This window comes from Pagrus pagrus, assembly GCF_965226575.1.
Source record: "Pagrus pagrus genome assembly, chromosome: 1".
Classification (NCBI taxonomy): Eukaryota; Metazoa; Chordata; class Actinopteri; order Spariformes; family Sparidae; genus Pagrus; species Pagrus pagrus.
Genome location: NC_140185.1, coordinates 25,722,626 through 25,735,847, shown reverse-complemented (window position 1 = coordinate 25,735,847; position 13,222 = coordinate 25,722,626). Strand labels below are relative to the sequence as shown.

At 42.1% G+C, this 13,222-nt stretch overlaps 2 protein-coding genes across 4 annotated transcripts; one reads left to right on the top strand and one right to left on the bottom strand.

Moving 5' to 3' along the window:
* Positions 1 to 680: 680 nt before the first annotated feature.
* On the bottom strand, positions 681 to 3,038 carry cUnh16orf46 (chromosome Un C16orf46 homolog). 3 transcript variants are annotated; one of them, XM_084375982.1, is made up of 3 exons: positions 2,843 to 3,038; positions 2,516 to 2,758; positions 681 to 1,523 (listed from the first exon to the last, which is right to left on the bottom strand). In XM_084375982.1, exons 2-3 carry the CDS (start codon positions 2,723 to 2,725, stop codon positions 693 to 695), a joined length of 1,041 nt encoding a protein of 346 aa, XP_084232108.1. In that variant the 5' UTR covers positions 2,726 to 2,758; positions 2,843 to 3,038; the 3' UTR covers positions 681 to 692. The 3 variants fall into 3 exon arrangements, with proteins under 3 accessions (XP_084232108.1, XP_084232109.1, XP_084232107.1); XM_084375983.1 differs by having other exon boundaries at positions 2,914 to 3,037; XM_084375981.1 differs by having other exon boundaries at positions 2,852 to 3,036.
* Positions 3,039 to 3,533: 495 nt separating this feature from the next.
* On the top strand, positions 3,534 to 8,248 carry LOC311259222 (protein phosphatase 1 regulatory subunit 3E). The gene has a single exon (XM_084356212.1). It carries the CDS (start codon positions 3,818 to 3,820, stop codon positions 4,742 to 4,744), a length of 927 nt encoding a protein of 308 aa, XP_084212338.1. The 5' UTR covers positions 3,534 to 3,817; the 3' UTR covers positions 4,745 to 8,248.
* Positions 8,249 to 13,222: the final 4,974 nt, after the last annotated feature.

Below are 13,222 nucleotides of genomic sequence, written 5' to 3'. Positions count from 1 at the left end.
AAAAAATTGATTTTTGTCACACTCCGAGCCGTAAATCTCCACTTCAGAAGCACATGTAAACACCACACTTCCAAGTTTTATTCCATTCTATATTCTGAAGGTTTTTACGGAGGGCTTTATTCATATACATGTGTACATGTGTCATTCATAGCCTGATTTGTATAATATCCTGTCCTGTAAACATGGCAATTTTGACTTTATCTTATGTTCCAAGTTCCGTTCTGGAAATGTTTGTAAACCAGTGCATTTTAAATACTTAATGCACATTTGCGTATTTGAAATATACAATTTCAGAAAACTTGTAAAACAAAAGCAGGTGTCTTAATGTACGTAATCATCTGGGGAAGTTTCATGGTGATATCTTTTTACCCTATTCACCTGTAGTGTCTCCCCTGAAATTGTGACACAATTGAAGTTAAAATAGGGTTGAAGTTAAAATAGCAGAAAGTGCGAGGCAGGCACACGGCCATGCTTCTTATGAGGTAGTTGAACCACTGCTAGGTAACTAGAGCAACAAGAACTCATCAGAATGAAATAAAGGCCCAAATGACATACAGAGCTTAACATTTCAATGGTTATGGTTAACTAACTATTTTGATGGAAACATTGTATGATGCAAGATAAAAACAGGTTGTTTTTACTTGGATGAACCTGAGAGTTAATAATTATTGCATACATCATCAGCAGCCAAGTTAAACATTTATTTCACAGCCCTCATACAGCTTGACAGTACACACAGTCTTACTTGGGCGCAGACGGACTTGTGCACCTGCTGCAGTGCCTGAGTGTTTGAGATTCCTGCCCATCGAGAAGCTTGTGCGGTGCGCTGTGTCACGTTTGGAAGACACAGGTACTTGATACCTCTTGGGGAGTGAAACACTTAGATCAGAGAACAAGTGGGGGTTATGCTGACATGTCCGGTACTTGGAGGTCAGGTTAGCAACAGGGTCCACTCTTGTTCCTCTTGTCCCGCCCTTCTGATCAAACATGAAACAGTTTTCCTCTATGGTTTCTCCTTCTGGAGCCCTCTTGCCACTGACTCTCTGAGGACTCAGATGTGGTGATTTAATCGGTGGTAAGAATGTGAAGTTTTTAATAGGGACCACTGCATTATTAGGCCTATGGTTGTGCTTCTGTAGCTTAGTGGGCCTGTTCGGCAAAGGACTCTCTGTGAGCATCCCTTCCTCCTCTATCTTCTCTTCCAGTAAGAGATCTGACATGGCCTTCTGCATTGCATCGAGGACAGGCCACTCTGAGGCATCTTTCCCCAGACCTGCCTCAGCAGTGTTACTCAACAATCCCGTGTGCTGGTTTACTGGCATGGATTTCTTAAAGCTGTTGCGTGGGCCCACATGAGACTCACAGTGGTGCTCTGCAGTGCTAAATGAGCTGTCTGCATTAGGGACTTGTGGGTCAACAGACAAGGGGGCCGGGCTGTCAACCTCCTCATGCTTTGGTTTCTTGTATCTCTTCTGAGTCACGAGTATGCAGCTCAGTGGGGCAACTCTGGCCCAACCTTTGACCTGTTTTAAATGAAATATGATATCAGTATAAAAACAATAAATGAAAGAATTAGAGTGCCAAGTCAATATATATTCAAATCAAAGTAACGTAATGGAAATTATGCCAATTGTGTTACTAGGGCTGCACAGTTAATTGAAATATTCTCAAAATCGCAACATGGCCAAGTGCAATATCCAAATCACATAAGCTGCAGTTTTTTGATAAATGTAAAATGTGTAACAAAACATCATTACAATGAAGTACTGTAGTGCCGCAATGTGTTGTTCTGGCCTACTAATCTTGCCCTCCAGATGTTAAGAAAACATGTTTGTTTGGTACAGAGACAACAACGATCATCACGATTGTAATAGTTTTTTCAGTGAAAATGAAAATTTGGTTCCAAAAACGATGATTCCCACTAATCATAATTCACACTGCAGTCGTTATATCTGTCAAAATAGCCCCAAGATGATTGTTTTTATCATGTCGTGCAGCCCTATTTGGTACCAATATCAAAAAAATACTATACAGATCAACAGGTGACGATATAATTAATCAAAAATTCATGCACAGATCTTTTGTACAGTTGTTCCTCTCATTTGAGAAAGTAGATTAAATCATGCGGCCACTTCATTACAACCCAACCTATGATGACGATTCACAATTATTTTGATGTTTCTATTATTTTCAATGTTGTCATTATTATTACTTTATTCATTATTACTCAAAATTTTGATTTATGATTATGCATGTATCTTCCTGTTGTAACATTTGGATATGTAAGACCTCATAAATATTGTAACATCTTGTAAAGGACGACGTTAATCTATGTCTGATGTAAAAGGGGACTCAAAACAAAATAAAATTAAAAAAAACAAGTTAATGAAAATCATGTTGGTGCTGTGACAGAGGACACTTATCAACATGTGCCACTGGTACAACCTACTTCAGCTAAATCAGATAAAAGCAGGCAGTAAACAGCTTTGCAGTAAGAAGATATTCATTCACTTACAGCTTCTTGCCAAACAGAGTAACAGTGATACTCATGTGGCTCCAGCTCTTTCAAGAAGTCCTCCTCACTGATGTCAAGGAGGGCATCAACTTGTGTCCTATCTGGTGTCTGGCAAGGAGGCTGCTCCCCTGCTGCGTCCTCCTCCTGTGCTGGAAGCTGCTGGTCTGACCCACTCACAGCTGTGTGGTCCACTTCTTCTGAGGTCGCCATTATGAAGTTATCTCTTTCACTTCATGGTGATATCTGGGGGAAAAAAAGAGTTAACTAAGAAGAAGCTAGGCTAGCTACATTGTTGAGTCACACAAACTCAACACACAATGGACTCACTTCACTCACCAAAAGGAACTAACACGAGTCCCTGCAGCATTTTAAACGTGTTGGTGTTTTCATTCCCATACCCGCTGCTGCCTTTCGTGCTACTTTCCTCTCTGGTCGACACAGTCTTTTTTCCCAAACACAAGTGCTGGAGGGGCGAATGCCTTCGGAGACGAGCTGCAACGCCGTCGTCGTAGCAACCCGTAGAGGCTGCAGCGGAAGCCGTGACGTAGCGGAAAGGGGCGGGCCGACGCGTCTGATCCATTATGAATTATTACATCTCTGTTATGCAATCCTATAATTCTTAATTTACACGCTAAACCCGCGGTAATCCGGTGATTTACACACCGTGGGAGAGAGTAGGCTACAGTGAAGTTGAATAGAGGCTTGTGATAAGAAACGGTAAAAAAAAATAAAATAAAATAAAATAAAAAATGACAGAAAATTGAATTAAAGTGTGGTGAAAATGTGTTTCATGCTTGTCTATCAGGGTCGCAGTAATGCTACGACGCGGAGAAACAAAAGGGGAAGTTAACCGGTTCACACAAGTGAAGAAGGAAACCATTTTGGTCAGCTGGAACGTTGTGTTCTGCACGTAGACGTCAAACTGCGCGCTCACATCAGCTGTGTGTGCGCGTGTGCGTGCGTGTGTGTGTGTATGAGAGAGAGAGAGAGAGCAGCATGTTCCTCACATGAACACGGAGATGTGATGGTCGCTGCTCAGAGGGAGGTGTTCGGTTTTTTATCCCTTTTCTAACAAGCGGTCGGAGGGTCACTGTATGTTCTTCAAAAGCCGGTACATCACACTTCGCTGGCGCACATCAACATCACAGCTCGGGTTTATTGGTCCAGAGTCGGCTTGTGACGCGGCCGGTGCACCTATCCGCGAGGGGGACCGCTGACACCTGACGGCTCCATCTCCGGACACGCGCCGGTCTTTCCCATCACGACCACTTCGGCTCTGCAGTGCGGGATCTGCTGCGTTTTATGGAAGCGGAGTCTTCTTCGCGCACTGTCGTGGTCATGCTGCCGCCAAAGAACTGCCTGCCGAGGAACTACAGCTGCATAGCTGGACTGTTCGGGAGCCTGGCAGCGGCGAACCCGCGGCTCGAAGATGGGGAAGATTTGGAAATAATGAATGGCACCTGTGAGCCCGTTGAGAACACCGTCGTGGACGAGAGACCGCGGGGCAGGGAGCTCTTCCTGAAGCCTCCACAGAGTCCCAGCCTGCGTCGGAGATGCAAGTCGCTGCCCACGCCCACGGAGAGAGCAAAGTTAGAGATCTCCCGCAGCAGGAGTCCTACCAGTGAGAAAAAGGTCCGGTTCGCCGACTCCCTGGGTCTGGAGCTCATCTCAGTGAAGCACTTTGATGACACAGATGAGCCAGAGGTGCCGGAGCGCATACTGGCAAAACTCCCCAAAGGACCCCTCCACCTTAATCACATGGAAACTAAATTCCCCCGGGGTCCATCACATTCTGTGTTCATGGAGTTGCAGTTCACCAACCCAGGCACACTCCCCGGCTTTGAGCAGAAAGTGAGGGAGGTGAAAGTCATGCTGGAGAGCGTGCAGGCAGACGAGTTCAGCCTCTCCGGGTTCGTGCGCGTGTTGAATCTGGCCTTTGAAAAGAGCGTCCATTTGCGCTATTCTCTAAACAACTGGATAACATTCATGGACAGTTTGGCGTCCTATGTCCCCAGCTCCAGCGACGGTGTCACTGATCAGTTCCGCTTCAAGGTCGTCATGCCCACCTACCTCGACAACGGAGGCACACTGCAGTTCGCAATTAAGTACTGTGTCGGCGGGCAGGAGTTCTGGGACAATAACAATGGGAACAACTACAAAGTGCGGCGTCACCGGTTCAAGATGTCCCCACCGCGGGAGTGGGAGAATGGATGGATTCACTTTATCTGAGCCCTGTCGTATGCAGTGGGCACACTGCGTGCGTAATTTGCGCGTAATTGATCCCCGGGTACCTTAATTCTGACTGTAGCCTGTTAAAGATTATTTTGTTCAGCCATTGTCAGCTACACACTGAAAACGACTTCCCACAGTAAATCAAATATTTGGTAACAGATTGAGTGTATAAGCCCTTGGATACAGGTGCCTGATGTGGGATGCTGTTAGATAATTTGCCTTGATGTCAGGGCGCTGTACAGCTTGGTGCCCTTTGGGAGGGCATGTTCACGTTATGTAATGTTGAGACACGTGCCACGGAAAACGTGCCGGGCAATGCCGACCTCAGGCATCACTGTCCCTTTCGGGAGATGCGGTCAATTTGTACATTGGTGTGGGAGAATATTTAAATTATCGGTTTGGTTTTGCATGTGCGCAAAAATGTCGGCTTAACGGGAAGAACGAAGCGTCACATCTTGGCTGGTGTGAACCTATAGGCTGGGGGGGGGACACAACGTGTTGCTGAGACGACAGACAGACAAATGCGGCAGGTTTCATTCAAGAAAATTCAGTGTTTAATTTCCCACTATCATGGTAGTGAAAATGCCTTATTTTAAGCCATGATGTGGGACTTTGAATGTTGTACAGTATTTTCTTCAGTAGGCTTGAATAGATTATTAGATGGTCATCATCATTACACTTCTGTTTTAAAATAAGGCACTGGGAGTGAGTTAGTGTCCATTACCTGTGGCCTTCCAATCCAGGGACATTATACTTAGTCATGAATCTACCTTTCAGCCATACATTTGCACCAATTGTACAATTTGTACTAATTGTAAAAATGATTAATGAAAGTATTTTTGACTGATTCCAAAATCAAGTAGGGCCTCACTAAAATCAGAAGACGATGAACGCCAGAAGTTTACTTTTCGAAAAGTGTCCCCAAATTAAAACTGCATCATTCATATTCCATCAAATCACGAAAGCTATACTGTGCTGAGATAGGAAGTTTTTCTGAATGGACCCCTTGAACGTGGTTGTTGTCCCCCCACCCCAAGGAAAAGCAATCTGGTAGCTTTTTGCAAGGTTAAATTTACCTCAGATGACTGGACTCTTCTTCAGGTCGATCGTTATTTTCAAAGCATTTTTTTATTCCAACGCAGAGAAGTGTTTCTGTACGTTTACAGATTGAAAACACAGCGCTCATTCATTTCTGAGGGCCCGATTGCACTGTGTAACTCGAGTTTTTCAGAGCAGTAGACAAAGTAGCATTACTATCACACCACACGACTGTGTTTAACCGGCACCTCTCCTCAGTCACCACTGTGCAAGACTAGTGCTGCTCCTGACACCCCAAGTGTATTGAACCACATGACCGGCTGACATCTCCATCCTTAGATGGCAAACTGTTGCTGACTACTTCATTTCCGTACCACAAGCCTTGATGTATGTTACACTCACAGTCCTCTCCAGTCATCAGCTAACATTAAAATCTATGTTCTTTTATTAATTCATTCATCCAGACACGCTCTCAATCATTTCTTATCATTAACGCTGTGTTTATGGCAAACCGGCTTGCATGTTGTAGGCAAATGAGTTTTCCTAAATGCAGGCGCTTTTTTAAAATTACTTGTATGATATTATCAATGTAGAAAGTTGAGGACTCCAGTTGAGCAAGCAGAGGAGAGACCGGCAGGGTGCTTTTAATTCCAGCACTCTGCCTGTAATCTGAACATCACTCTGTCCTTTGTTTACATCATCGGGGCCTCAGAGGGAGGCTCTCCATTTAATGAGGCCATCAGGTGGGGATGTGGATAAAGACTATTCCTGTAACCACTTAGTTTTTGGAGCAGCTCCACTGTGAATCCATCAGTGATGTTTATCTCTAAATCTGACACAGGTGTCGAGCATGACAAAATAGCTTTGCTGAAGTGAGTTGAGACCGGCACTGAATTGATATTTGCTTTCACCACATGTATCATGAACAGAGCTGCGTTTCTCTCACGTCTTTATTTAAATGCACTGTGGATGTAAAAGGTCCGGCCATCGCAGAGCTTATATTGTGTGTTATGTTGTTAGATCGGTGGCATATTGTCCGCTTTGGTCTGTGTACAATTTGTTCAAGCTGTCCATGCCATGTAATACCAGAAAGCATTCATTATCCAGGCTGAGACTACTGATTTGGGTACAAAGAGATGCATCAATAGCAATCAGTCGCTGCCAACACAGACTTTACTTTTACCATTTTTGTTTTAACATTTAACAGGATTTGCTGAAATAAGAACTGAGTGTACATTTGGGATTGCCTGACACAAATAACAACATGAACATGATGCTTTTTCCATCACATGTGACTCCACACCGCTGCTGTTATTGGTGCATCCCTCCCATGATGAAAATGAAGGGCTTCTGGTCTGATCTTCACCTCAATGTAAACATAGCATTTTGCATCAGAACTCACTGATATATAGATGTGTATGTAAATGTGTAAATGTTTCATATTGAATGTCTTCCTATTACTGTTCTATGGTGTGTGTATTTTGAAGCATCTTTAAAGCAGAACTGAGAGACGTGAAAGGGACAAGTTTGCTATGTGATGTGAAAGTTGGAAGATGAATTACGAGCCCAAACTAAAGCACACTTATTGCTAAATTAAATAATCGCGCTTTTCTTCAAGATCATTTAAAATAAGGCTGCTTGTCAAATTGGTAACACTGCTAACTGTGAGCATTTGTCTCAAAGTGACGTTGCAGACTTTTCCCTGAAATATGAACTATGTACCAACATGTGAGCTGTGTTTCTGAAATGAATATATTGGAAACCCCCTGTGCACAACTGTATATGTAAACTGCCTTACTCAAATATGAGATATAATAATAAGAGACGTGAAGCACAGATGGAAAAAGGCAAGTGCTCGTTGGTTAAGAAATAAAGTGATTTCAGATGGATGAAAACATGCGGACTGTAGAAGATGATGAAGGCTCATATCTGGGCAAGAGAGATCATGTAAAATGCACTTTGGCATTTGATAACTTTTATCAAGAGCGACTTATGATTGTAGCGAACAGACTGAGTCAAAGCAGGTCTAATGCACTTTGAGTGAGAACAAGGAAAGGGGCGGGGTTGCAAGTCACTATAAATATGAAAGCTTCTCCTGTGAATAGCTACTAATTGAAGATGTTTTCAATTCTTTGTTCTGTTGACTTCTCTTTTCTCTCACTGTGGAAAGCCTAATTCACTTCTGTCTTATTTATAACCATTGTAAGGCTGAATTTATTTCAGTGAGTTTTTTTTGGTTTTGTAAATCCTATGCAACCTCTTTTGTGTTGTAACATCTGCAGTCACCTGACTGTGTTCATCTCTACTGTGTGTTTTTTTTCTCTCTTTGCAGTGAATGTTAACCATGTTTGCATGTACAGCTCTAACATACCATTACATACGTTTAGTTTTTAATGTAACCAATATTTTTGTTAAAACAACGGTTAATAAAGGCATTTGTGATGGAAACCAAACACTCTGTCAGTGCCATGATCAAAAGTGACCATTTCTCCCTAATCATTGAACACAATCTGTTGCACTATTACAGTGTAATCACACCTATCGTTCCTAAATCTCTTATACTCGGGTAAAGCTTCACCGTTTCTGCTATGATAACTGACAACATAACTGTGATACACGTGCCTGCAGAGCTGTTCACATGTGTGTCCCCAAGGTGTCAAACCATTAGGTCAGCTGAACATCTCATTATCAAAGGGCTGCAGCCGGTCCCCATTCATGAAGCAGCACACTGCAGTGGGCTGAAGTCATCGCCATTATAGACACGGCTGCAGACATGTCCTTGAATCGATTGCAGTCTGACACCACGCCCCCTTTCCTGTTTATGAAAGGGAGGGGAGGGAGCTTGAAGCAGGAAGAAGTGCAGCAGAGCTGAGCAAAGGCTCAGCAACCAGAATATAAAGGAAATTACATATAAAGCTAATGAGATATAGTATGTTTGACCTTTTTTTCTACTTTTGGTTATGACCCCCAGTGTAAAAATGAGTATCATCAGTGGCAACTTAACAATAAACAGTTGCTTAAAGGTCATATTGATAACATGTTTATGTAGACAATTCTCTCTTTTTTTTAATAATACATCTACATAGCTTGTAGAAATGTGCAGAAAAAAGTATCTCTTTTCCTTAAAAACATTATTGTGATTTTGAAGTAATAATTTGGAAAATGTTTGTTGGGTCAAAATAGATTTTTTTGTTTACTTCTGTTTAAGAATGCTGACGGCTGGCGCCAGCTTCTAACAAGATTTGTGAGCCAAAAGTGTAACGCCGTTGGAAGCATGCGGTATCTGTCTTTTTACATTAGCGTTACCTAGCTAACATTAGCAATGTTAGCTACAACACACTAGCGGTGGTGCGACGTGAATGCAGTGGTAGGTGGAGATGGAATGCCACATTTAGTGGCTGAATATTATCATTATACCTTTATGTTATTTTCTGTTTGAACAGCAAAGACTTATTGTGTAGAGGATTTTTTTTTTTTTTTTAAGGGGCTCTATGTTACAATTTGTAGCAATTTACATGTATTAATCAGTTCTTTATTGGCTATATGTGCGCAGACGGTAAAAAAGAGACCTTCCCTGTCCCTCCCAGTTGCCTATACAAACCTGTGGAGTTGTTTAATGCTGCTGGACTGTGGATTTCTTTGTGAAGGACTCAGTCGGAGTTTCCGTGATAGTCCAAAGAATGAGACTTTAAAATGTTGGTTTAAAAATGGAGTCCGCTAACATGAGCTAACAACCAGCTTCCAGCACAACAACAGGAGTTCCACGGAGCCCCTTTAAGATGTGCCAACCACAATAGATCTTGACACTATAAAGCATCCTCATGCCTCGGCATCACATATGGCCATGCATACTCATGCTTACAATATGCATTGGTTCATAACTTATCAGTGGTGTAGTTCAATCACACACTTTCTGTTGTCATGAGAGTCTTTGGTTAGCAAATAGCAAAACACAATTGATTTAAAACCTCTTTATTTGTAAGAATAAATCACAATCGATCTCTTAATAGCATGAGTAATTCTTAGACAGGAAATAATAAGCCAGCTAGCATGCAATTAATCAAAGCCACAGTCTCCAGAGTCCATCAACAAAGCCTCCAACTCTTTCATTAACAGAATTAAATGGCTGATAATGGCGCTCTAACTCAATATGTTCTTGAACCTGGAGGTTTTTTGTTTGGAAAGGTGACACAATGACGTGTGCTGCATTTAAAGCTTTGTCCGTGCTCCTGTAGCAAGTGTACGTTTTTCATGGTGTGCATTGAGGGGGCATCTCTGTCAGATTAGGAACATGATCCTGCTTAATCTCCATGTAAACCTGAGGCGATGTTGACTGAGCGGTGTCAGCCCACAGTCAGAGGAAGTTGAGTTCAACTTTGTTTACTTTAGGTTGTGTTGAAGGCATCCAGACAGTTTGTAGCTGCTCTGCAGTCAGCATTTCAGCAACCATGTCAGTATGAATCCATATGGCCAGTAAATGAAAACCTGCTGGGAGATTCCAATTTAATTCTATAATTAGAGCAACCCAGCAGCTCGCTTGAAGTGGAAAAGCAGTTAATTCTCCTGATTTAAGATAAAGAGATTAAAAACGTCTAACGTCAGTAAGTGGTGAAGCAGGAAATTAAGATATGCACAGTTTGATTTGACTGCAGCGGGGCACATTTGTCTTTGACTATGGAAAGATACATTTGATATATATACATAAATATCAACCACAGCAAAATGTACTTTTTAGCATGAGTATTTCATCAATAATACCATCATATATGTCAGAAAAGTGCATGTGTCGTCATTGTCTATGTGATTACCAAGCGGCGGTAATCAGGAAGCACTGTCATGCTGGGCTTATATAACTGCTGTGTGCATGTGATGATGACGCTGTGATTGTTCTCTCCCTCCAGCACCTGACATCATGAGACTGCAACCACAGAGCCATTTCCATCCCACCTGCGCAGCATCTTCCCACCTCATCCAAACTGTGGCCTCAGGCTCTAATAAAGCGGGCAAGACAATGCACACACAGGTGTCATGATTTCAAGTTTAAATCATTCATGGGAGGCACTCGGGGATACGGTGTGCCATGAGATTAACTCTGACTCAGCAGCAGCTGGGGCTGCCATGTAGGGTACAGCCATAACCTCGTCTCAGTGAGCAGCACTGGACCTGAATAATGAATTGCCTAAATGATCTTTTGCAGCTTTGGAAAATTCATTGTGTTGTTTCTTCTCACACAAACGAGATGGCTTCCATGTTCCTTTGATCACAGCGGTTACTCTTGCATTATTCCTCTTTATATTCACTAAATCACACATCATGTTGCTATCTCCGAAACCTCTTGTTTAAAGATGAAATTTCTCCCACGTCTCTCAACACATTCTCCCTCATACGCACTTATATCCACTGACTCACAGAGAGGAAAAAATCAGGTGTGGCAGGAGTCAGACTGAATCTTTGTCAAACGGTCTGCTCGCCTTCTTTTCTCATCCCCCTTATCACACATATTATTTTTTCCTTCTCACAAAAGTCTCTCTTTCTTGGTTATTTTATCATTTTCTTTCACTCTTTGTTATCACTGTATCACCTTATGTAGATGCAGTTGTGTTCAATTTTTATGAAAGCACATGTGAACCCAAACAAATCACACAATGCATGTGTTTATCATGTGAATATGCCACAAAATGTCTGAAAACCACATGTTTTCCGCATGTGCATTTATATCACGTGAAGTGCAGTTTCACATGTTGAAGTCACATGTGCGTTTTAATAGTTCACAAAGACTTAGATAGACATCATGAAGTATTGATGGAGGAGGAAGCCCAAGATGCTGCGGGAAGTGCAGCAGAGTAAAGAAATGGCAGATTTGCTTTTGTCCCATTCATGTGAAGTACTTTTAGGAGGTCAGCTATACTCCTGTACACAGACAGCTCTACTATACAATAAGTTAGACAAAAAGACTGACATATACACGTACACAAAGAGCCCAAATAGGATTACATAATACAGTGGGTTCATCTGTATCTGTGGGAAGCTTTATTTTTGTGTAGTGCTCTCAGAGTTAGTTTCCACTATCTTGAGTATGTCTGTTTAAAGAGAAAGACTGATGACATGTTTCCCCACACACCATATTTAGACATGGTGAAGGAACTCAGTGAGAGAGGCTAAAAAGGAAATACTTTCCTTACAAAACAATGGCCTTGTGCCATAACCGCATACCCTAGAAGCTTCTGTGTGAGAAGCTTCCACAGAGACAAAGAATTGACCCCTACATAACTACTGCTGTACTTCAGTAACACGGAGCTTAAATGATGTTGTTATTTGCTTAATGTTGTTGCAGTGCTTGGAAATGGCACAGAATACATAGATATTTGTATAATAACAACACAAAAAAAACTGGCGATGCAGTCGCAGCCGGTGTTCACATTCCAACCCAGTGCTACATTATTGCATAAGGACTCATTAGTCGTGGGCAGGACCACACCCATCTTCTCTGCCTTCATTTTTTTAATCTCAACTACACACTCAAGCTGCACTAGAGTAGACAGCAATGATTGGAACTGGGTTACAGTGATCCGTGACTTAAAACAAATGCTGGCCAGTGGTGTAAAGTGTTGTTCCAATGGCCCAATTTCCTACCCCCCCTAGTTCTGACACCCTTGCTCTGACCACGCCCCCTCTTGCATGGTTATGACACTATGGTGCTGACAATAAACTGTCCACAGACAGAGACAGACATAAAAACAACTGCCAAGATACTGAACAACTCTTCTTGTGTCTCCAGGAACCACACACACAAACTCACAAGTTGAAAATATTGCCAGCAGACACCATCACATGCGAAAACAATCTCAAAATGTGAACAGGGTCATTCAAAGCGATGAAGCTATCGAGTATTATCACACTAATCTGCAACTCCCCTAATCTTTACAAAGGCTTATAATGAGTTTGAGCTAAATTGCTGCCCGGCTACAACTTTAGTGTTTTGATTCAATCTCACAGAGTCAGTTTAGTATCTGAAAAGCTAAAAAATTTCCTTCAGGAGTTGGTTGAAAAAAAAACAGAGCTAAAAGAGTGCAACGGTTGAATTTACAAGGTGGCCAGAGACACGACTCCAAATGAATGGTAATGCTTGTTCATAATGGCGGGATGTGTAAATAAACATATGATTGTTTGCCATCAAACAATCATAAACTTAAAAGATGGTGGTATGTCACTGGTGTGTTTACATCTTGTTTCTGCACCAAGGAGGGCCAAACAATATCCTGAAATTTTACTCAGGAATACAAAATATCCACCTTTTAGTTTGTTGACTATCGAAACTGTATTAATGTTGACTTATTTAAAACAACAAAGTGTAACTTCCTGGAGAAAGATAGGTGACTGCTGAGTCTCATCTCCAGATCATCAAATACTGATGTCAGGTCAGAGAGGACATCAGCT